At 43.1% G+C, this 24,052-nt stretch overlaps 1 protein-coding gene across 3 annotated transcripts in view; it reads left to right on the top strand.

The window, feature by feature from the left end:
• The window catches only part of caps2 (calcyphosine 2), a 32,023-nt gene extending 8,190 nt beyond the window's left edge, over positions 1-23,833 (top strand). For 2 of the 3 annotated variants that reach the window (XM_080191339.1, XM_080191340.1), the window contains 13 exons: positions 4,761-4,949; positions 5,480-5,602; positions 6,127-6,194; positions 7,096-7,218; positions 8,473-8,547; positions 10,214-10,309; positions 11,467-11,560; positions 12,822-12,940; positions 13,890-13,957; positions 17,359-17,513; positions 18,066-18,185; positions 18,916-19,012; positions 23,219-23,833. In XM_080191339.1, coding sequence (XP_080047465.1) covers positions 4,761-4,949; positions 5,480-5,602; positions 6,127-6,194; positions 7,096-7,218; positions 8,473-8,547; positions 10,214-10,309; positions 11,467-11,560; positions 12,822-12,940; positions 13,890-13,957; positions 17,359-17,513; positions 18,066-18,185; positions 18,916-19,012; positions 23,219-23,394 — 1,503 coding nt within the window. In that variant the 3' untranslated portion in view covers positions 23,395-23,833. Of the gene's footprint in view, positions 1-1,963; positions 2,090-4,760; positions 4,950-5,479; positions 5,603-6,126; positions 6,195-7,095; positions 7,219-8,472; positions 8,548-10,213; positions 10,310-11,466; positions 11,561-12,821; positions 12,941-13,889; positions 13,958-17,358; positions 17,514-18,065; positions 18,186-18,915; positions 19,013-23,218 lie in introns of all 3 variants that reach the window. The other variant, XM_080191338.1, reaches the window with a different exon arrangement.
• The last annotated feature ends 219 nt before the right edge of the window (positions 23,834-24,052 follow it).

Genomic DNA, 24,052 nt, shown 5'->3' with positions numbered 1-24,052 from the left:
AACTCCGGTATCAACACTTTCAACACTATTATTCCCATGAAACTTATCTCCAAACTCCGTGGCCTGGGCTCAGCACCTCCCGTCTGCGACTGGATCCTGAACTTCCTAACTCACAGACCACTATCAGTAAGGATAGGTAACAACACCTCCTCCATGATCATCCTCAACACCGATGCTCCACAAGGCTGTGTTCTCAGCCCCCTACTATACTCCTTATACGTCTATGACCGTACGGCCAAATCCCCCTCCAATTCGATTTTCAAGTTTGCTGACGACACCACCGTAGTGGGTCGGATCACAAACAATGACGAAACGGAGTACAGGAATGAGACAGAGAATCTGGTGAATTGGTGCGGCAAGAATAATCTTTCCCTCAATGTCGACAAAACGAAGGAGATGGTCATCAACTTCAGGAAGCATAACGGAGAACGTGCCCCTGTCTACATTAATGGGGATGAAGTAGAAAGAGTTGAGAGCTTCACGTTTTTAGGTGTCCAGATCACCAACAACCTGTCCTGGTTCCCCCATGCCGACACTATAGTTAAGAAAGCCCACCAATGCCTCCACTTTCTCAGAAGACTAAGGAAATTTGCCATGTGAAAGAAACTCACGTAAGGACATTCCTGTGGAATACCTTGGAATGTTTTGACTTTCACCAACTTTTACAGATGCACTATAGAAAGCATTCTTTCTGGTTGTGTCACAGCTTGGTATGACTCCTGCTCTGCCCAAGACCACAAGAAACTACAAAAGGTCATGAATGTAGCCCAATCCATCATGCAAACCAGCCCCCCATCTGTTGACTGACTACACTTTCTGCTATCTCGGCAAAGCAGCCAGCATAATTAAGGACCCCACGCACGCCAGACATTCTCTCTTCCACCTTCTTCCTTCGGGAAAAAGATACAAAAGCCTGAGGTCACATACCAACCAACTCAAGAACAATTTCTTCCCTGTTGCTGTCAGAGTTTTGAATGGATTTACTTTGCATTAAGTTGATCTTTCTCTACACCCTAGCTATTACTGTAACACTACATTCTGCACTCTCTCATTTCCTTCTCTATGAACAGTATGTTTTGTCTGTATAGGGTGCAAGAAATAATACTTTTCACTGTATGTTAATATATGTGACTATAATAAATCAAGTCAAATCTGGTTCATTAGGGAAGAAAATCTGCTGTCCATACCTGGTCTGGCTTATGTTTGACTCCAGATCCACAACAATGTGGTCAACTTCTAACTGCCCTCTGAAATGGCCCAGCAATGGCAATTAGAGATGGGCCTTAATGCTGCCCATTCATCCCATTAAAAGAAAGAAACTCACGTAAGGACATTCCTGTGGAATACCTTGGAATGTTTTTTGTGTTCCCTCTTCAGTTCTCTGCTCAAAAGTAGACCCAAGACACAAAGTATCACAACCTCCTGATTCCAGCTGAAAAGAGAAGATCAGCTGTGTCAACCATGTTGTAGACATCAATCTGTTCCACAGTGACTGTTCAACAACCGGTCCTCCCACTCTGTGGAGTTCAAGTTACTGTGACAGCATACATTTTTGCATGGATGTTGTAGTCTGGATATTGATGGTAGAACTCTCGAATTTATTGCCTTCATGTGGCTGCCCTTAAACTTATTACTTGCCACTGACATTTGTTGGAAGGATTGAAAAGTTGACACTCTACCTGTTTGGCCATTTTAAGAAGGCACCTTCCTTGGCTACCAAGGATGGGATTTGAATCTGGGGCTTCTGGCTCAGATGCAGGGACTCTACTCACTGTGCCACAAGACCTCCCACTGGGGGTTCTAATGGGTTTTAAATGGAGCTCTTTAAAGTATAAGTTATTTAACACATAGAGCCATAAAATTGCAATAGAGGCAATCTGCAATGATGATTGTTATTTGACCACAAAGGGAGAGAACCTCATTGAGGTGTTGAGTAATGAGAGTATCAATCTTGTTCTTGCAGAATGATTTATGCTACACACCTTTAACGAGAGAACATCCTCGCTTAGCGCCTCCCGATTCTACCTCGACTGTTAGCTGGGGTACACCCTTCCCAGCTCCATTCTCGCGTCGTCGGGCCACTCCTCAGGTCTGTTTGTTGGGAAAAGTGGCTGACCGTTCATCAGAGCGCACTGGTTGGCACAGAACTTGTTTTTATTTTAAATTGTTCTGATTGCAATGGAATCAAAGTATCATTCAGCACATCATGCCTGTGTCAACTCTTTAAAACGTCTACGCAGTTCCACTCTCCTTACACCTTCCTATAACCTTGCCTAGATCTTTTTCCTCAAAAGGACATGCAGTTTCCTTTTTACGCATTTCCATTGGATCCGATTCCACCGTTCTTTCATGCAGTGCATTCCAGATCATCATATCCCACTTTTTAAATTTAAAAAGCCTCTTCATCTACCTCCACTGTCACCCACCCATCCCTGCCCGTACAGCTGAGCACCTTAGATTGGTACCCTATGGTTATTGGCCTTCTTGCCTCTATCAAAACCCTTCATAACTTTGAATACCTCCCCTAAACCTCTTTTTGACATTGTCTGCTTCAAGGAGAGCAATCCTAGTTCCTTCATGTAATTAAAGCCCCTCATTCCTGGCATTATTCTAGTAAATTTCCTCTGCATCCTCTCCAAGGCCTTGGCATCTTTTCCGATGTGTGGTGCCCGGAATTGAACACAATAGTGCAGCTGATAGAACAACTGATTGACAGATACTGTAATCATTCCTGAATTAATTGAGTGAAGTAACCATAAATATGAATACTTTGTGTCCCTTAGTACTCCAACTGAGGTTGGTAGTCTGACACCACCCCGAAATGCTGTCAGAAGAATCACCCATCCTCACCTGTCAGTCAGTTTCCAATTGAATCTGACCCCATGATATCCACTGGGGTCAAAGTGCGGGTGGGGTGTGGAGTTGGTGATGTCCCATCTTGATGCACTTCCACAGAGGAGGGATATGGATTCAACACAGCTGAGGTCCAAAATTAACACAAAGCTCCATTTATGTAACATAATTGATAAGTAACAAAATCACCGGTTAGAACTTTCAATCATAGAATCCCAACAGTACAGAAGGAAGCCATTCGGCCCATCAAGCCTGCACCAACGACAATCCCACCCAGGTCCTATCCCCTTAACCCACGTATTTCCCCTGCTAATCCCCCGACACTAAAGAGCAATTTCTCACAGCCAATCCACCTAACCCGCACATCTTTGGAGTGTAAGAGGAAACTGGAGGAAACCCACGCAGACACAGGGGGAAAGTGATCCAAACTGGGAATCGAACCTGAGTTCCTGGCAGTGTGAGGCAGTGCCGCCATGGGCATTGGGGTTGGGCAGTAAATGCTGGCGTCACCAGCAACATTTGTATCTTATAAATGAACAATTAACAAAATAAAGCAGGTATTCTCACACTCCTTCCCCAGGTTTGCATGTTCTGAAATCAGCGTAATTCTATGGCCTGTATATTATGTATTTTGTATTTTTTGAATTGTAACATCTTATATACAGCAATCTCCTACAAATAGCAACATGATAAAGACCAGATAATCTGTTTTTTGGTGGTGTTGACTGAGCAAAAAATATTGACCAGGAAGCCAGGAGTAATTTCCCTGCTCTTTTGCAAAATGATGCCATTGGATCATTTGCATTCACCTGAGTGGGTGGGTATACGTAATGTTGTATTTCTTGCTGAACAAAAATCTATTGACTTCTGTTTTCAGTGAGTCATAGAGGTTTGCAGCATGGAAACAGACCTTTCAGCCCAACTTGTCCAACCCACCCTCTCTTTTTTAACCACTAGCTAGTCCACGTCTGGCCCATATCCCTCTATACCCATGTTATCCATGTAATTATGTACATGTTTTTCAAAAGACAAAATTGTCCCTGCCTCTACTACTACCTGTGGCAGCTTGTTCCAGACACTCCCCACCCTCTGTGGAAAAAATTGCCCCTCTGGACAATCTGTATCTCCCCTCTCATCTTAAACCTATGGCTTCTAGTTTTAGATTCCCCTACCTTTGGGAAAATATGTTGACTACCTAGCTGATCTATACCTCTCATTATTTTAGATCTCTATAAGAGCATCCATAAACCTCCTACACTCCAGGGAAAAAAGCCCCAGTCTATGCTCCAATTGTCTCAGCATCCACAGCTTTTTGTGGAAGTGGGGCGTTGATGATCCAGGTTTCTACTGTCCTTTATGTTGGAGGATTGGGATGTGGAATGGTTTTTGATTTCACCCCTGATCTTCATTGCCTCTATGAAATTAGCTGTAGGTCTAGGGGCTAAATAGATCAAAGGATATGGAGGAAATGGGGAAGTCAGGATATTGAATTTGATGATCAGCCATGATCAAAATGAATGGCAGAGCAGACTCAAAGGGTCAAATGATCTCCTCCTGCTTCTAGTTTCTATGCATATCTTTCTGAAAGGACTATTTGAACTGAACTGTGTATAATTGGGTGGCATGATAGCATAGTTAGCACTGCTGCTTCACAGCGCCAGGGACCCTGGTTTGATTCTAGGCTTGGGTCACTGTCTGTGCGGAGTCTGCACGTTCTCCCCACGTCTGTTTGGGTTTCCTCTGGATGCTCCGGTTTCCTCCCACATTCTGAAAGACATGCTGGTTAGGTGCATTAACCTGAACAGGTGCTGGACTGTGGCGATTAGGGAATTTCACAGTAAGTACATTGCAGTGTTAATGTAAGCCTTACTTGTGACTAATAAATAAACTTTAACTTTTACTTTCAGCCATGTCCGGTAGAAGAGTTGACCATACCCGAAACTCTGCCTCCACCTTCGGAGAGATACAAGTTGAAATATCGGCAGTTGGAGGAGGAGATGAAGATGAGTTACAAACAGCACAGCCAGCAAACAACACAGAGGAGCAAAGCAATCTCTTTATGTCAGCAACCTCCATTAGCCAATCTCCAGGTGCAGGTACCTTGTCTAAAAAGTAGCAGAACCAGGACTGATTGATTTTTGTCATGTAATAGTATTGAACGAGAGGCCTTGTAGTGCAGTAATGTCTGAGCCAGAAGTTCCACATTCACATCCTACTCGAGGACTTGATGGCCAAGGTCATTTGGTTCATAACATGGCCAAATGGGTTGATTATCAGCCTGTAAATCCTTGCAATGTGCCTGATGGCAGGCAGTAAGAGTGAGAGAGTTTCCTGGCCAGCCACACTGCAGAAGGCAATGGCAAATACTCCAATACTTTGCCAAGCATAATCATAGAGCAATCCAATGGAAGTCCATGGTCACTAACACCCTCTTAGAACAAGGTCCCTGAAAGAAGCGGAGGAATGGTATTAAAAAAACATGGAACTAAGGTGGGTCAGTGGAGTTAAGGTGCAGATCAGCCATGATCTAATTAAATGGCGGAACAGGCTGAATGGGACTTGAATGGCCTCTTCTTCCAATGGGTTGATAATGTGTATTTTTTTTGAATCTGTACATTGTTAAAAGAAATCTCCTGTTGATGAGATGAATCCCGAGGGCCTGACTTCTCTTGACAAGAAAGCAATTCTGCAGCAATGTTACACCAGCAAGCCATACACCATGGAGCAAAGCATGAGGAGGTTGGAAGCTGTGAGTCGGTTGCTATTCGTTTTTTTAAACAGACTTGCATTTTCTTTTTAATTCTTTAGTCTCCATTGCATTTGCCAGCCAGAAGAGCAATAACATTGCCTGTTGTCAGGCCCCTGAGTGACTTTGAGAACATCGCAGCGTGTCTTCTTTCTCTCCCCAAGGTTTCTTGCATTTTCTGGAGAAACACTTGGTCTATTGGGGTCTGAAATTTGTACTTTTTCCCCTACTCTTAATATGCTTCTACTAAAGAAATAATGCATTTCAAAAGTACTGCATTGGTTGTGAAGTACTTTGGGGAAATCCTGAGGCCAGGGAAAGCACTATATAAATGTAAGTTCATTCTTGCTGTGAACAGCCTGGTTCTGTGCTCCATTTATGGCAAAAGCTGGTAAATTTGGAGCAAGGCATTTGTAGTTAAGGTATTCAGTTTGTAGCCTGCAGCAGTTCACACTCTTCACTGTTAGGTTAGATATGTGGTTGAAATTTCTACAAAGAGTGTAAAATGATTCTAACTTTGCACATAGGAAGATCTTGCTGCAGAGAAGAGAAAGCAGGCAGTGGTGGAACAAGTGTTGGTCGATCAGCTTTCTAGGTAATTAAAAACAAGGCTGACTTTTGAAAAGATTTGGCCTAAAAGATTTTCAGATAAAGGGCTTTTTTAAAGCAATAACTGTTCTGGGATTTTGTTCTGTGCTTCACCAACTTTTGTTGCTGCAACTTAATTTAACCCTCCTTTATATAATATATGTAAAACTTGTGCTAGTACTTTTGACAGATGAATTGAAGAAGCTTTACAGTGTGCACAAACACTGAGTGTTTGTTTAAATGGATTTAAGTGCTTACCTTTTGTATATGCAAATTAGTATTTTGTATTATATTGAAGCAGGGGTGGCATGGTGGCACCAGGGACCCAGGTTCGATTCCCGGGTTGGGTCACTGATTGTGTAGAGCCTACATGTTCTCCCTGTGTCTGCGTGGGTTTCCTCTGAGTGCTCCGGTTTCTTCCCACAGTCCAAAAAATGGGCTGGTTAGGTGAATTGGCCATGCTAACTTCTCCTTCAGTGTACTCGAACAGGCACCAGAGTGTGGCAACCAGGGGATTTTCACACTTCATTGCAATGTTAACATATATAATACTTGTAACTAATAAATAAACTTCCATAGTAGCAAGGTGGTGAATTTTTATTTATTCATGGGATGTGGGCTTTGCTGGCACTAGTTTGTGAGTTGTAGATTGTGGTGATAGTCTCTGTAATGTTTATTTGGTTATTGTCCATTGCAAGGTTTTGAAGGTAATTATTTGACTCCCTGGGCCTTTCACCTGGGCAATTGAATATTTTGGCTACGTAACTTGATCCTGTCTCTGAATTGCCTTCTCTAAACCTCTTAATTTTCATTTGTCTGTTACTTTCTTCACCTCTCCCTTTCCCTCTCTCTCTTGATGATTAATTACCAGCCTTATTGTACCCTCTGACCATTCCCATCCAAAACAGGGCCGTCATCAGTGACCCTGGACAAGATGGAAGCACTACCGATCGGAGTCAGCAGCATAGTACTCGTCTAGGTCTTGGCTCTGCACCTCTGCGCTTTAGGAATAGAAAACTACATCAAACCAAGTATGTGTCTATGAAATATTTTAAGATGTCTGCATTCATAAATGCTATGCATGGCTCTGTGGTAGCACTCCCACCTCCAAACCAGAAGGTTGTGAGATCGAGACCCATTCTAGAGACTTGAGCACAACATCTGAATCTGACACTTTAGTGTCAGAGGGAGTTCTGCCAGGAGGTACTATCCTTTAGATGAACTATTCAACAATGACTACACAAAATGAATGGTGTCTCATTGGCTGTGAAATTCTTTGGAATGTCCTAAGGTTGCCCAAGTCTCTTCAGTGGAACACCATCAAACAAAATTTGATTCTGAGCAATGTAAGGATATATAAAGAGAAACCAGGCTGGAGATAACTTTTAAGGGACGTACTAAAGGAAGTGGGGAGATGTGAAAACAAAAAACCTTGTGGCCATTTTCAATGAAAATTGGGATCTTATTCCCCAACAAACACTAGGACACCAAACAAGAGCATGATTAGCAATGGTGCATCAACAATTAACTTCCTCCTCTGCCCCTTATATCCCAGTGCCCACAGGAACACAGGATTGTCCCAATACTGGAACTGGAAATACCGTAACACTAGACTATACCAGTGGAAATCCCTGCCTTGTTGTGAAGGAGGCACTGAGACTAGGATGCTTTAGTGAAAACTATCTAATGTTTGTCGCAGTCTTTACTTTTCCACTCTAACCCCAGACCCACGGTGCTGGCTTACTCTTTTTTTATATACATGACTTAGTATGATTAACCAATCAATATCCAATACTTATTCACCTTAGTGCCTTAAATGATTAGGTATTTATCATCAACAACAGACTAATCCCAAAAATCAAAAGACAATTTCTTCTCTTCTCCCCCATTCTCCTGGTGTTAGAAACAATATCCTACATAGGTTTGTTTTACAAATTACAATGCACAGCACAGGAACAGGCAAATTGATCCCTGCTTATGTCTATGCTCCACCTGCCCTGTTACCAGCCCTGTGATAATGTTCTGTCTTATAAGATGATGATTTTCACCATGTGGTGATCAGCTGTACATGAACTCCTCCCACCTTTCTTAGCCTGTCTCCAGTATCATGTTCTAGTCCTTTCTTCCTCACACACTTATCCAGCTCCCCTTAAATGAATTTATGCCATTTCCCTCAACTGTTCCCTGAGTACCAAGTTCTATATTCTAACTGCTGTCTAAATTAAGAGATTTCTTCTGAATCCTTTGTTGGATTCGTAACAGTCTGATATTTATTGCTTCAATAGGGTAAAGACAAGTTCAACATTGACAGAAAACCTGCTGTCAAACAAGTTGCGATTCGATGCCCGAATTATTTCAAGGTATGTTGCAATCTTGTAAAGTGTTTCACTGTTATTACTTTATGTGATGGATAGTTTATTTGGCCTGTTAGAAATTCAGTATTGCTTTTCTTTTAAAAGTTGTGGCTTGTAGGTTCAGTATCAAGCAATCGCATATTCTGGCATTCTCAGAGAATGTGGGAAGCGATTAAGCAACAATTGAAAACCACGTTGGGAGAAAGCAGTGAATGAAGTAGGATGATCAGAAGCATAGGGTGGAATTTTCCTGTCCCACCCACAACAGGGACATGGACCATGCAGAAGTCTGCTGACCTAGGGCGGCATTTACCGATCTTGGGGTGAGCACGGCTGGAAAATCCTGCCCAGAGAATCATCGTGTCTCTACAGTGCAGAAAGAGCCATTCAGCCCATCGAGCATGCACTGACAACAATTCCATCCAGGCCCTATCCCCGTAATCCCACATATTTACCCCGTCAGTCCCCCAGGCGCCAAGGGTCAATTTAGCATGGACAATTAATCTAACTTGCACACCTTTGGAGCACCTGGAGCAAATGAGGAGAATGTGCAAAGTCCACACACCCCGAGACCAGAATTGAACCCGAGTCCCTGGAGCTGTGAGGCAGCAGTGCTAACCATTGTGCCAACCACTGTGCCGCCGTGCCGCTCAAGTGGCCTTCCTTATCATGATGGAATGGTATGGGACAGAGTAAATAGAAACAGACTGTTTACAATAATTGAGGAGACTAGAATGAGATTCAAATGTAAGACATTTAGGACAGAGAGCAAGAGAAGGATTTTAGTCAGAGGGAAACAATTAACATTTTAAGTCGAAGGTGACTTTTCTTCATTACTTGAGTTCTTGATTACTCGAAATGTTAACTCTGTTTCCCCACAGATGCTGTCAGGCTTGCTGAGTATTTCTTGCTTTTTCTTTCATTTCAACCATTTTTGTTACGGAGACAAATTTTGCAGCTGTCACATTACTGGTCCTAATGGAGGGTCAACATCCTAATGGGTTAGGCCAGCTCTAGTCAAACTGGATTTGAACATTGGGTGGGATTTGCTGTCCGCACCTCAGTAAGGCACTGGAGTCTCAGCCTAGTTTTCTTCCCTAAATTCAGTGGAGTTAAACTCGGACTCAGATGGGAGCCTTCCAGCCCTGAGCCACAGCTGCCACAAGATAACTTATTATCCATGCCAAAAATTTGACTGACCTGCAAAGCGTCCATTAACTTTGGGTGGGAATGTCTGGTCCTGTTGCGGGGGGACGGCCCATTGACTCTGTTCCTCACTTCAGAGATAGACCTGCTGAATGTTTCTATCAATGGTGACAACTGCTCCTTTGATAACGGTGCTTGATACTTCCATTTATATATTTTGCAGGCACGCTCCAGCTGATGGGGACTGTAGCTCACCATTAGGAGCCACTTTAGTCATTTATATGTCTGGGAAATTTATATGCTCCATTCTATCCAGCCATAGATAACTTGGGGTTAACTGTTTGAGGTCTTGCTACTGGTCTTGTTAGTGAGGAGGACAGGACAATTGCAACTATAGCTCCATTTTATTGAGACTATGGGCCAATCTGCAATCCACACTCTGGTCTCACAAAGTTCTGTATCAATATTAGCTCACTGCATGTCTGAGGAGCTTCCCTAACTTGTATGTGTTTCTTTCTTTCACCAGGAATGGACGGGATGCATGCAGAGAGCTAATTGGTTTCTTCTTTGCTTTCGATAAGTCTTTAACGGTATATGAATATCGTCAGTTTGGGAAAAACAGGTACATCTTCTTGTACAAGACAGGAAATAAATATTTAGAGCACAGATTCTCTACTGCAGAGGGTTGTGGTTGAATAGACAGATATTGGGTTTCTCAGTGAATCAAGGGTTATGGCGAGAAGATAGGAAAGTTTTAAAGTTTATTTATGGATGTCGCAAGTAGGCTTACATTAACACTGCAATGAAGTTACTGTAAAAATCTCCTACTTGCCACATTCTGGTGCCTGTTTGGGTACACTGAGGGAGAATTTAGCATGGCCAATGCACCTAATCAGCCATGTTCAGATTGAATGGTGGAACTTGATGGGCCAAATGGTCTATGCCCTGTCCCTATATTGAATGCCCCAAGACGGTGTCTGATTTGTATGGTTGGAGATGGATCATGGAAGATGATTTTTTTTCACTCTGGCCTGCAATGATCATTTGCTCATCTGTAACAAATATCTGCGACTAAATTTAAAAAAAAAGCTATTGTGAAGTAATGTTTCTGATCAAATACATCACCATAAACTGATGGGGCAGGCATGTTTGTTATTAGGCTTTTTTGGAAAGAAAGAAAGAAAGAACCTGTATCTCCTTACACAACCTCTGCACTTTATAGCCGATTAAGTAGTTTTATTTAAGGTAGTGTGTGCAGTACAGAGAACTAAGGCTACTATTTGTGTACAGTAAGCTCCCATAAAGCTCCCTAGCACTGAGCCACAGCTGACGCAAGACAGTTTTTTTCCAGGCCAACAGCCTGGCAAAAGAGACAGGACTACATCTACCAGCTGTGAAAATGTGTCCTGGATGAGCAATCCACCACTTAGACCACAGGGAGGATTTTCAGTATTTTTGTCCATGTCACTTCAGAAGATATAAGGCACACCCGACATTTTCAAGCAGGAGGGGTCCACACAAATTTACTCCCAGAATCTTGTGTGATGGGGAAGAAGCCTAGACTTCCGATCTGTCACAAATTCCCATTTCTGACATTCCTGCTCTGTATCTACTTTGTTCTGTGTTGCGCGGAATGTGTAATGATGTCAGCCTGCAGTCCGACAAATCACAAATGTTTCTCCAAGGATAGACAGAGGTGTTGACACTGAAGATTGACATGTATCTTCTCTCTCTGCTTCGACTATGACTATCTGACGGTAAAATTGTATGTTTTTTCAGGACAAAAGCACTTCCGTTTATTCAGAAGGGCATTTACAATCATCAGCCGGGCAGGCGAAAGGGAAGGCAATATGATGTTGGAGATTTTTATGTGGTAGGTAGCAGAATCACAGAACTTTTCAGGCCATTCAGCCCATCACATCTGCATTGTTGTCATACTCAATGATTATGTCATCCTCCCCTTTCCTGTTCATGCTGCAATCTCATAGGATGGGAATTTTTTGGCCTTGCCATGGCATGTTTTCTGGCGATGGTGATAGCTCGCCATTGGTTGCCAGCAGCATTTTCCAGCCCCAACGAGGTGTACAGAACTTTGTGTGGCATGCCCATCCCTCTGTTTGGGAACTTGCTGTGGAGAGAGCGGGGCTCACCTTCAGTGGGACTGGAAGATCCTGTCACTGGGTAGGGCTAGAAAATCCCACACCTAGTTTATAATATTTTATAAAACAACTCTCCATTTCTCTTTGAAAAGATTCCTATAACAATGACTTTGCAGCAGGGAATTCCAACTTTTACTCTGTAATTTTTCAGATTTCTCCTGGTTGTTTTGGTGTTGTGCACAGAACTGTACATCATATTCCACCTTCAAGCTAACCTGGAAAGGGAAACTTCAATTTATATTGCACATTTTGTAACCTCAGGATGTCTGAAAGCACTTTTCAGTCACTCTATATAATTGAAGTGTAGGGCCATTGAGATAATGGAGCAGCGATTGAAGACAAGAAGCTTCCACAAACAGCAATGATCATTTAATTTATTTTAGTAACATTGGTTGAGAGATAAACATTGGCCAGGACATTTGGGATAATTTCCTTGCTACTCTTTGAAATGCTCTCATTAGATCTTTTGGATTGATCAAGGAGGCCGATGGGGACCCTGCTGATGCCACCGAGTAAAGATGCTGCCTCTGACAGTGCAGCAATGCCTCCGTACGGTACTGGAAGTGTCAACCTGGATTTTCTGCTCAAGTCTGTAAATTACACTTCAGCCCACAACCTTCTGACTGAGACACAAGAGTGTTACCCCTTGAGCCACACAGGACAGCCACAGTTTTTAGCTTCCTCCCTTTTGTAGATCCAGCCTGTGGTTCCAACAGCAGGAATTCCATTTTCCTGTCCGTGGTCTTACCAGCATTCATTAATACCTTTCTAAGTTGAGGAGATGGTCTTTCAGATCATTGTAAAAAATCAAATGGTTCATTAATGCCCTTTAAGCAAAGACTCACCGCCACCTTCTCAGGGCAATTAGGGATAGGCACTAAATGTCGACCTTGCCACCGATGCCTGAGGATTTAAAAAAATTATTGGTTGTACTTCAGCTTGTGTACCTTTAAGTTTCTCTCTTTTCTGTGCCAGGGTGCAGATTTGACCTTTCTGACTGCACAACACGTTGGTCTCCCAACAAGTGTCCAAGAAAAACCGTTGTTAACTTTACGGGTCATTGGCATTGATGAAATGGCAAAACGCTCATTGCTGTAAGTGCTCGAGGGATCTCTTATCATCATCATCTACAAAACTCAAGACAGAAATTAATAAGTTACAGAGAATAATAAAGTGAAGGTCTCAAGATACTATCAGGGTAGGTTTTGAAGAGCCAATCCATTTAGGGCAGAGTTTAAACCACACAATCAAATCAGGTTGCATCGCAAACACTGCAAAGTCATTGACCTGCAACACCAAGGCCTGAATTATCAGGATGTTGCATGCTTGGCACCCGCCATCTTGAAGGTCGGTGGGGAATGCACCCCCACTGATTGACAGTCCCAGTGTTGGTTTACGCTCAATCGAGTGTTGACTTCTATTCACCCACTGTGCAGAGCTTAAGTCCCGGGATTGCTCTTGAGGTAAAGGGCAGGATCGGGAGATGGCCGGGGGTTCAGAAGGTGGGGAGCGATCTTGTTGTTGGGAAGGATAGGCCGGTGGGACGGAGGGAGAGAGAGATCTTGCTGCATTTGGACCTGGACTGCTTCAGTCTGAGGAGTCGTGAATGGTGCTGATCATTTGTGTAATCAGCAGACAACATCCCCGTTCACGGTGAAAGGAAAGTCATTGATGAAGCAGCTGATGATTTTGGGCCTAAGACACTCCCTTGAGGAACTCCTGCAGTGAAGTCCTGAAACTGAGACAATCTCCACCAACCCTCTTCCCTTATGCTCGGTATAACTCCAAGCAGTGTTTGAAGAAGGAGGTTCACCACCTCTGTCTCAGGGGATATGAGGGATGGGGAATAAATGTTGGCCTGGCTGGCACCTCCCACATCCCATGGTCTGAATTAAAAAATGATATCAGTATCAGAATTTATAATTGAATGTAGTGGCCAGAATATGAACAAGTGGAGGTACCTTTGCCAAGTGTATGTATTCCAGCCTGCTTTTATTTGGTTTAAAATCTAACTATTCTTTTCCCTGAATGAATTTCTTACAGAACCACCGGTAATCCAGCTTTTAGTAAGCAAGAGATGGATGACAGAAATATCATCATGTCTGTGCAAGGTGAAGACTAAAGGATATACCTGTGATGAAAGAACAGTAAATAACTGAGCTCTTTGCACTGATTGTCCTTTATCTAATACATTGATCAAATTCTAAACACAAATGCCACATTTTATAAACTTTGCCTTTCCATTATGTTACATTTCCTCACAGATGCTGTTTCAGCTCTTTTACTTTTCCATTCAGAACCTTTCATTACCTTCTTGCCAGGTGCATCATCTAGGCAGAGTTCGGTCAGAGTCGAGGAAACTGTCAACTCTTCTTTACTTGCGTTTTGAAGATTTTGTGTTTTGTTTTGTTTATTAGGGCAGCAAGATGGTACAGTGGTTAGCGCTGCTACCTCACAGCACCAGGGATCCGGGTTCAATTCCGGTCTTGGGTCACTGTCTGTGTGGAGTTTACACATTCTCCCTGTGTCTGCATGGGTTTCTTCCAGGTGCTCTGGTTTCTTCCCACACCCCAAAGCTGTGCAGGTTAGGTTGATTGGCCATGCTAAATTGACCTTAGTGTCTGGGGGATTAGGAGGGTAAATATGTGGGGTTACGGGAATAGGGCCTGGGTGGGATTGTGGTCGGTGCAGACTCGATGGGCCGAATGGCTTCCTTCACTACTGCAGGGATTTTATTCTTTCTAAGTCAAAAAGTTGTGAAATTCCACTTTTTAAAAATATGTTCTTGGGATCTGGGCCCATCCTTAACTGCCCTTCAGAAGGTGGTGGTGAGCTGCTTCTTGAACCACTGCAGTCCCTGAGGTGTAGGTACTCCCACAGTGCTGTTAGCTTCCCACAGCTTTTTGACCCAACAACAGTGAAGGAACAGCTGCTATATTTCCAAGTCAGAATGGTGAGTCACTTGGAGAGGAACTTCCAGGTGGAGTATTCCCAGGTATCTGCTGTCCTTGTCCTTCTAGATAGTGGAGGTTTGCATTATTAAGGTCAGTCAGTTGCAGTTATGTGTCTTTTCAATTGGGGTGTATCCAACTTTCAGGAAAAACATTTTTCTTCCAAATTTGCAGGTAATAGAATCAAATAAGCCAGAAAGAGGCCATTCAGCCCAGAATGCCTATTCCAGCCCTTTAAAGGAGGATCCAATCCCCCGCCCTTTCCTCATAGCCCTGTAAATATTTGCTTTTCAAGAAGTTATCCAATTCCCTTTTGAAAGTTACTATTAAACCTGCTGTCATCACCCTGTCAGGCGGTGCATTCCAACTCACAACAACTTGCTGCTGTCAAAGTTAATGCCTGAGTAAAAATGCAGAATGTAGCAGGCGCTTGTTGATCTGTAGTATATGAATCTGTAGTTGGATGGCACAGTGGTTAGCACTGCTGCCTCACAGCACCAGGGACCTTGGTTCAATTCCCAGCTTGGGTCACTGTCTGTGTGGAGTTTGCACATTCTCCCTGTAACTGCCTGGGTTTCCTCCTAGCGCTCCAGTTTCCTCCCACAGTTGGTTAGGTGCATTTATAAAGTGCAGTCAGTGGCAGTTACCTGTCTTTTCAATTGGGGTGTATCGACTTTCAGGAAAAACATTTTTCTTCCAAACTTGCAGGTAATAGAATCATATAAGCCAGAAGGAGGCCATTCAGCCCAGAATACCTATTCCAGCCCTTTAAAGGAGGACCCAGTCCCCTCCCCTTTCCTAAATTCTCCTCAGTGTACCCAAACAGGCACCAGAGTGTGGCACCTAGGCGATTTTCACAGTAACTTCATTGCAGTGCAAATGTAAATCTACTTGTGACAATAACTAAATTAAATTAATAACTAAATCCACTCAAATCCCAGTGCGTGTGGCTGGAGCAATCTGACATCAGTCTGATTTGAAAAGATTTAGTCGCCTATCTTGCAGTGTAAAGCTGAGGGTTCAGTGAATTCGGCAATTGTTGTTTCTCCAGGTCTTGGAGGTTGTGTTAAGAATTTAAAAAGGTTTTCTTATCTCATTTAGTTCTTAATCATTCTCTATTAAATCTGCCATTAATCTTCTCCGGTTTAAGGAGATCTGCAAAATCCAAACAGAAGGTCAACAAAATTAGAAATATAGTGGTTAGCACTGCTGCCTCACAGGATTTGAACGAGATTGGAGTGGTGTTCAATCTTTTGGCCAGATGGGTGAGAGTGAAAGCAAGCATGGAAATATGGAGAGAAACCATCTTTTGTTGCAAAGCATAGGGACTTCACCCCAATAAAGCTGCTGTTCTTCCTATATCTGAGCTCTTTGGATAGCATCTCTCAACAGGTTTATTTGGTAGCAAATGCCACTAGCTTTTGGGGCTCTGCCCCTTCGTCAGATGAGTGGGGAGTTCTCACAAACAGGGCATATAGAGACACACACTCAATTTACAGAATACTGATTAGAATGCAAGTCTTTACAGCTAATCAAATCTTAAAGATTCAGACAATGTGGGTGGAGATAGCATTGAGCGTAGGTTGAAGAGATGTATATGGTCTCGAGCCAGGACAGTAAGTGAGATTTGCAAGCCCAAGCAAGTCAGGGGGGTTACAAATAGTGTGACATGAACCCAAGATCCCGGTTGAGGCTGTCCTCGTGTACGGAGTTTGGCTATCAGTCTCTGCTCAGTGACGCTGCGCTGTCGTGTGTCGTGAAGGCTGCCTGGAGACGATACACATCTCTTGAACCTATGCTTAATGCTATCTCCACTCACATTGTCTGCACCTTTAAGAGTTGATTAGCTGTAAAGACTTGCATTCTGATCAGATTCTGTAAACTGAGGGTGTGTCTTTATATGCCCCGTTTGTGATTAGGGCTCCTCACTCACCAGACGAAGGGGAAGAGCCCCGAAAGCTGGTGGTATTTGCTACCAAATAAACCTGTTGAACTTTAACCTGGTGTTGCAAGACTTCTTACTGTGTTTACCCCAGTCCAACGCCAGCATCTCCATATTACGAATCACACCCTAGGACTTGATGACCAAGGAAGGTGCGTTGATAACACAGTCAATCAGGTTGTGTATTAACCTTCTACCATTGGCCAATGACAGGCAGTAAGAGTGGGACAGATTCCTGGTCAGTCGTGATGGAAAGGACATTGGAACCTCAACCATCGCGACCTACAGTTCCAGTCTACAACGTGTATATAAAATATGCATGTTTACCACCACAACTTGTACTCTCTGAGTGAACTTTAACACATCACTAGGTCTAACCTGGGTCTTAAAATTTGCAAACAATTTGCTAACCTAGAGTTGACCTCTTTGATTCTCCCCCGGGCCTAACCAAGCAGGGCACATTAGCGATTAAGCCCTACAATAATGACCTGTGATGATTTATTAGCACGGCCACAGAACAACTGCTGGCATTCTCGATTGATTTGGAGGAAATGAGAAAATGATAATCAAAAGTTCCGTTGCACGTAGGAATTCAAATTTAACTTTTCTTGTTACTAAGGTTTGCTGAAAGAAAAGCTCAAGAAAAGAGGAGTTCGCACCATGACAGGCTTGGTGAAATATTTTCACCAGCGTGACCTGTGTGGAGGGGGTGTCCTGCAGAAAATGGAATTAAAACAGGGTCTCAGGAGGTTCCACTTGGAGCTGCCCAATCAGGTCAGGACAATAAGTAACAATCTAGTGCCTTTAACCTTGTAAAACTTCTCATGGTGATGCGTGGGGATGGTTATCAGACAGAGTTTGTCACTGAGACTCATAAGGAGATCCACTCACATGTATCTTGGTAAACTTGCAAATCATTCGTCCTACATCACCTAAATCATGAGATGGACAGGTGAGTTCAGCTCAAGAGAAAGAACCAGTGCCTGTTTTCAGTGAAAGTAGCAATAATATTTGTTATGCTGATATAATTGTGCTCTGATAAACTCCTCCTCTAATCTTCAGTTTATCCATATGCAAATTGTTGGTGTGGCCTGCACCATGGGCCTTGGTCCCTCCATTTTTTTTTCAAAAGAAATGCAAAAACAATTTACTAAATGTTCTAAAAGATTTACTCCAACACGAACAAATATTAAATTGTTTCAGAGAATTCTTTGTATGGAAGTTAATTTTTTTGTGATCGAGTTTATCAAAATGAGGAGGATGTTTAATTCTGCGGGTTACTTAAAATAACGCTTTGTGCGCTGAAAAAGCTGTGTCTTCTTGCAGGATTTTGAGTCTCTATGGTGTATACTGGACCAGGATGGTGATGGCGAGGTGGATTATTTCCAGTTTATTCGAGTCGTCATTGGAGAAATGAATGAGTTTCGCAAAGCGTTTGTTAGGAAAGTAAGACTTCCTCTGTGTCTTGCTACCAATGTGTTAGAAGAGATGGTGATAAACTGGGCCTAAGTGAGGCTTCTTCTTGCAAATAATAATATTCTGAGGGTTTGCTTTTCACACAAAAAACTACAGACTCCCAACTGTTCCATAATAAAAGATTTGCATTCATCCAATGCACATCACATCCTCCGAATGTCTCGAGGACCTTCAGACAATTAACTCGTTTTGAAGTACAGTCATTTTGTTGTCTTGTAAGCAAATGAGATCGCCAATTTGTGCATAAAGGGGTCACACAACTGGGTCAGACAATGGCAGCCCTGTAATCTAAGGCTTTCGCTATTTACCACACCACCCATTTTTGTGTCATCTGCAGACTTACTGACCATCCCTCCTCCTATATAACACTATTATTCTGCTAGTAAGATGAAGTGATATTTGAGCTGGACTTTCACTTAAAGACCAGGAAGTTAATTTGGTACAAGCAAACACAATCTGGGGTCACACAGAGTTTAATTGTTCATTGGTAACTAAAGATCAGAATATGCTAGACAGTTTTGTGTTGAATTTCTGAAAATTAATCATTAACCTTTGTCAGTAACAATGTGTAACATGGGTGTATTTGACATATTTTAAACAAATAAAATAATTAAATGTATTTGTGCTGGATAATGTGATGTTGCAGCCTTTTTTATAGCTTATATATTATTTTAGTTATAACACTATTTATTTTTCACAGGCCTATATGAAGCTTGATCCAAATAAGACTGGTAGCATTTCTGTGAATGACATTAGCAAGTTCTACAATGGAAGGAAACACCCTCAAGTTTTATCAGGTAATAAATTAAAAGTCTGCTCATGACGTACATCTTCTGTCAGTAAATATTCATTTGTTAGAGATAAGGGAATGGGGTTCATTACTTTAATGACCCTATCCACATTATCCTCCTTAAGCAAGTCTCAGGCAACACTGAGCAACTTAGATCATCAGCAAAGAGCAACATCCAAAGGGTTGCCATTGACTGGAAACTCAACTAGACAAGCCATCTAAATACTGTGGCTACAAGAGGAGGTCAGAGGTTAAGAATTCTGCGGTGTGTAACTCACCTGATTCTGCAAAGCTCCTCCACTGTCTACAAGGCACAAGTCAGGAGTGTGATGGAATATTCTTCGCTGACCTGGCTGAGTGCAGCTCCAACAACACAAGAAACTTGACACCATCCAGATCAATGCAGCCCACTTGATTGGCACCCCATCCACAAACATTCACTCTCTCCACCACCAATGTACAGTGACAGCCGTGTGTGCCATCTACAAGATGCACAGCAGGAGCTCACCAAGGCTCCTTAGACAGCACCTTCCAAATCCATAAACACTGCCCTTCAGAAGAATAAGGGCTGCAGCTACACCCACTTCTGGAGAATCCTCTCCAAGTCACTCACCATCCTGACTTGAAAATATATTACGGTCATAGAGTCATAGAGGTTTAAGCATGGAAGCAGGCCTTTCGGCCCAGCTTGACCATGCCACCCTTTTTTATAAAACCTTACGTTAGTCCCAATTGCGCGCACTTGGCCCATAATTTATACACATTGTACCCATGTAACTATCTAAATACTTTTAAAAAGACAAAATTGTACCCACCTCTAGTACTATCTCTAGCAGCTTGTTCCAGACACTCATCATCCTCTGTGTGAAAGAATTGCCCCTCTGGACACTTTTGTATCTCTCCCCTCTCACCTTAAACCTATGCCCTTTAGTTTTAGACTCCCTTGACTCTGGGAAAAGATATCTAGCTGATCTATGCCTCACATTGCTGGTCCTTCACTGTCGCTGGGTCAAAATCCTGGAACTCCCTTCCTAACAGCACTGTGGGTGTACCTACACCACATGGACTGCAGTGTTTTGAAAAGGCAGCTCACCACCACCTTCTCAAGGGCAATTAGGGATGGGCAATAAGTGCTGGCCCAGCCAGTGATGCTCACGTCCCTCGAATGAATTTTAAAAGATTACAGCTGATGGAGAATTATCGGCTGTTGTCTGATCAGGAACTTGGCAGAAAGAACAAGATAACTACACAATTATATCTGAGTTTAATCTTCGCACAGCCCAGTCACATGGACTGAATGCTGCTTCCTGATTTGTTGTGCCTTTTGCCAAATTTAACGATCATATGACTCAATGTCACCATCTAATTTGTCAGCAGAGCCCTGGATTAATGAAGAATATAGTAGATACGGGGTGGAGGGATTCAGTGGTTGGTCCTTTGCTGAGAGGATGCTGGAAAGCTGCATTCTTGAATCCCTTCACATCATGAAGTCCACTGTGACGTTGGGCTGTTCCGGGGTAATGATGCCATGTGCAAAGTAAGGAGGGAGTTTTGTCCTTTTCCACCGTAAAACTATTCTGTCACAGAAGGAGGCTATTCAGTCCATGCTTGTTTTAAAGCGATCGAGTTAGTCCCATTCCCCCATTCTATTGCTGTAGTCCTGCAAGTTACTTTCCCAAATTTCACTTTGAAAGCTTTGAACATCACAGCTCACCACCCCCATTCAAGATGGAATAGAATCATAGAATCCCTACTGTGCAGAAGAAGGCCATGTGGCCCATTAAGTCTGCACCAACCACAATCCCACCCACGCTCTATTCCTGTAACCCCACAAGTTCTTTGAAGAAGTAACAAGCAAAGTGGATAATGGGGATCCTGTGGATCAGAACTTGAGTGGGCACCTCAACATTGAGGTGCAAAGCCATTAGGCGTCTGTATGAAGGAAACCTCTCCGGGTAAATGTTTGGGCCCTTGATGTGGCCTTTCCTATTGGCCACCTCCTCTTTGAGGCTCCGATGGTCCCTCGAGCTGCTGCATGGTGGACAAATCCGTTGAGCTAGTGGCCTTCCTGCAGCGGACTGCGTGCTCTCCTGCCACTGAAAAAGTACTGGTGAGACCACAAGATTGCCCTGAACCGAGGCCTTAAACACCTTCATCAGCTGACCGTGTTTGTGGTACAGACACTCAATCTTCTTCCCATGGTGGCACAGTTGTTAGCATTGCTGCCTCACAGCACCAGGGACCGAGGTTCGATTCCTCGTTCAGGTCAGTGTCTGTGTGGAGTTTGCATGTTCTCCCTGTGTCTGCATGGGTTTCCTCCGGCTGTTCAGGTTTCTTCCCACAGTCCAGAGATGTGCGGGTTAGATAGATTGGCCGTGCTAAATTGCCCCTTAGTGACAGGGGGACTGGCTAGGGTAAAATGCATGGGGTTGTGGGGATAGGGCCTGGGTGAGATTGTTGTCAGTGCAGATTTGTTGGGCCGAATGGCCTCCTTCTACACTGTAGGGATTCTATGAAATGTTGCCCAATGACAAGAATGTTTCAGGGAGCTACCCGGGTCCCCCCCACCTCTCCCATTTTTTCCAGCTCCTCCCACCTTCAAGCCTTGAAACCCAGGGGAAGGGAAATTCAGCTCAATGTGTTTAACAATTCACAAGTGAGTTCCTCCTCGATAATGGGAGTTGTCAATATTACAATATTGTTAAATTCAAGATGTATTGGAATTAAATTTTGTGCTTTTGTAAAATAAAAAATAAATTCATAGATTCCCCCTCTCTCTGCGTCCCAGTCTATCCAGCCTCTCCTTATAACTCAAACCATCAAGTCCTAGTAAATCTTTTCTGCACTCTTTCTAGTTTAATAATATCCTTTCTATAATAGGATGATCAGAACTATACACAGTACTCTAAGTGTGGCCTTACCAATGCCTTGCACAACTTCAACAAGACGTCCCAACTCCTGTATTCAATGTTCTGACCGATGGAACCAAGCATGCTGAATGCCACTCTGTCTACTTGTGACTCCACTTTCAAGGAGCTATGAACATGTACCCCTATAACTCTCCCCAACACCCTATCATTAACTGAGTAAGTCCTGCCCTGGTTCAGTCTACCAAAATGCATCATCTTGCATTTATCTAAATTAAACTCCATTCGTCAGCCCACTGGCCCAATTGATCAAGATCGAATTGCAATTGGAGGTAACTTTCTTCACTGTCCGCTATGCCACCAACCTTGGTGTCATTTGCAAACTTACTAACCATGCCTCCTGTATTCTCATCCAAATCATTAATATAAATGACAAATAACAGTGGATCCAGAACTGATCCCTGAGGCACACTGCTGATTACAGGCCTCCAGTTTGAAAAACAACTCTCTACAACCACCCGCTGGCTTCTGTCAAGAAGCCAATTTTGTATCCATATAGATACTTCACCCTGGATCCCGTGAGATTTAACCTTATGCAACAACCTACCATGCGGTACCTTGTCAAAGAACTTGCTAAAGTCCATGTAGACAACAACAACTGCACTGCCCTCATCTGCCTTCTTGGTTACCCTTTCAAAAAACTCAATCAAATTTGTGAGACATGATTATCCACTCACAAAGCGATCCTGACTGTCCCTAATCAGTCCTTGCATTTCTAAATGCCTATAGATCCTGTCTCTCAAAATATCTTCCAACAACTTACCCACCACAGATGTGAGATTCACTGGCCTGTAGTTCCCAGGTTTTCCCTGCAGCCCATTTTAAACAAAGGCACAACATTTGCCACCCCCCAATCTTCAGGCACCGTACCCATGACTATTGATGATTCAAATATCTCGGCTAGGAGACCCACAATTGCCTCCCTAGTCTCCTACAATGTGGGCTGTTTGCATTTGGACTCTTAGCCCTGTCAACACAAGTGTCCTGTGTTCACGAATGATTGTGAGACACAGTTTGGAATATCAATGCGCGTTGGTGTAAAGTGATGGGACATTGTTGGGTCTTTTGCTGCACCGAGTGCCTCATGTCGACCTCATTGCAGAGGGAAGCCCTCATCGGGGAAGGTGAAGAATCTTGAGGGAGAGTCACTGAGCACTTGCACACTTTCTCCTCGATCGAGCGTGTCATTGGATGGGCTGGAAGTTTGTCTGCCTGTCTCCCAGTTTTTCCCCACCAGGGTTCTGGAGCACCGGTTCAATATTGTTCTCTTTACAATTCTGTTACAGGAGAATGTTCAGAGCAGCAAGTCCGTGCAGCATTCATGGACATGTTACACGAGTGCTGTGTCAACCCTAAAGAAGTCACTTACTGTGAATTTGAGGTTTATTATGAGGGACTGAGCCTTGGAATTACAGATGATGAAGATTTTGCCAATGTGATGAAAAATTGCTGGGCAGTGTGATATAGGAGGATGTAGAATAATCTTTATTCCTGTGCAAGATATTTTACATCAATGTATCTTTTATAAAATGCGTGAAAGTTGTTCACAGTAAAGAACACCATGTAATGTTATAAAATGCTTTGGATTTTTAGACAGTCGAGGTATGCGTCCAATACTTTCTATAACATTTCAGTTCTTGCGAGGTCAACTTCAGAATAAATTTTCCTGGTATACGAAAACCAGACTGGATGGGAATCCTTGCAAAGAGGGAAGCCCTCGCAATTCTCTGTCCATTAGAAAAAAACCTTATAGTTGTATCCTTTTCCTTGCTTTGTGAATCTTGATTTTGTAATGGGGGTCGGACCATTGAAATATGGCCTAAATTCCAACAATGTTTTAGTGATGACGCAGTGATGCCGGCGTTGGACTGGGGTGGACACAGTAAGAAGTCTCACAGCCCCAGGTTAAAGTCCAACAGGTTTATTTGGAGTCATGAACTTTTGGAATGCTGCTCCTTCATCAGGTGAGTCAGTGCTCTGAAAGCTCGTGACTCCAAATAAACCTGTTGGATTTTAACCTGGTGTTGTGAGACTTCTTACTGAACATATTAGTGCTGATGTTTGATGTTTTACAAGCTGGCTAGATGATTTTGCAATGTGTATTTTTATTTGGAACTATT

This window comes from Carcharhinus amblyrhynchos, chromosome 6, assembly GCF_965287045.1.
Source record: "Carcharhinus amblyrhynchos chromosome 6, sCarAmb.v2.hapA, whole genome shotgun sequence".
In the NCBI taxonomy this organism is placed as follows: Eukaryota; Metazoa; Chordata; class Chondrichthyes; order Carcharhiniformes; family Carcharhinidae; genus Carcharhinus; species Carcharhinus amblyrhynchos.
The sequence above is the reverse complement of the archived record's forward strand: the minus strand, read 5'-3'. Positions and strand labels throughout refer to the sequence as shown.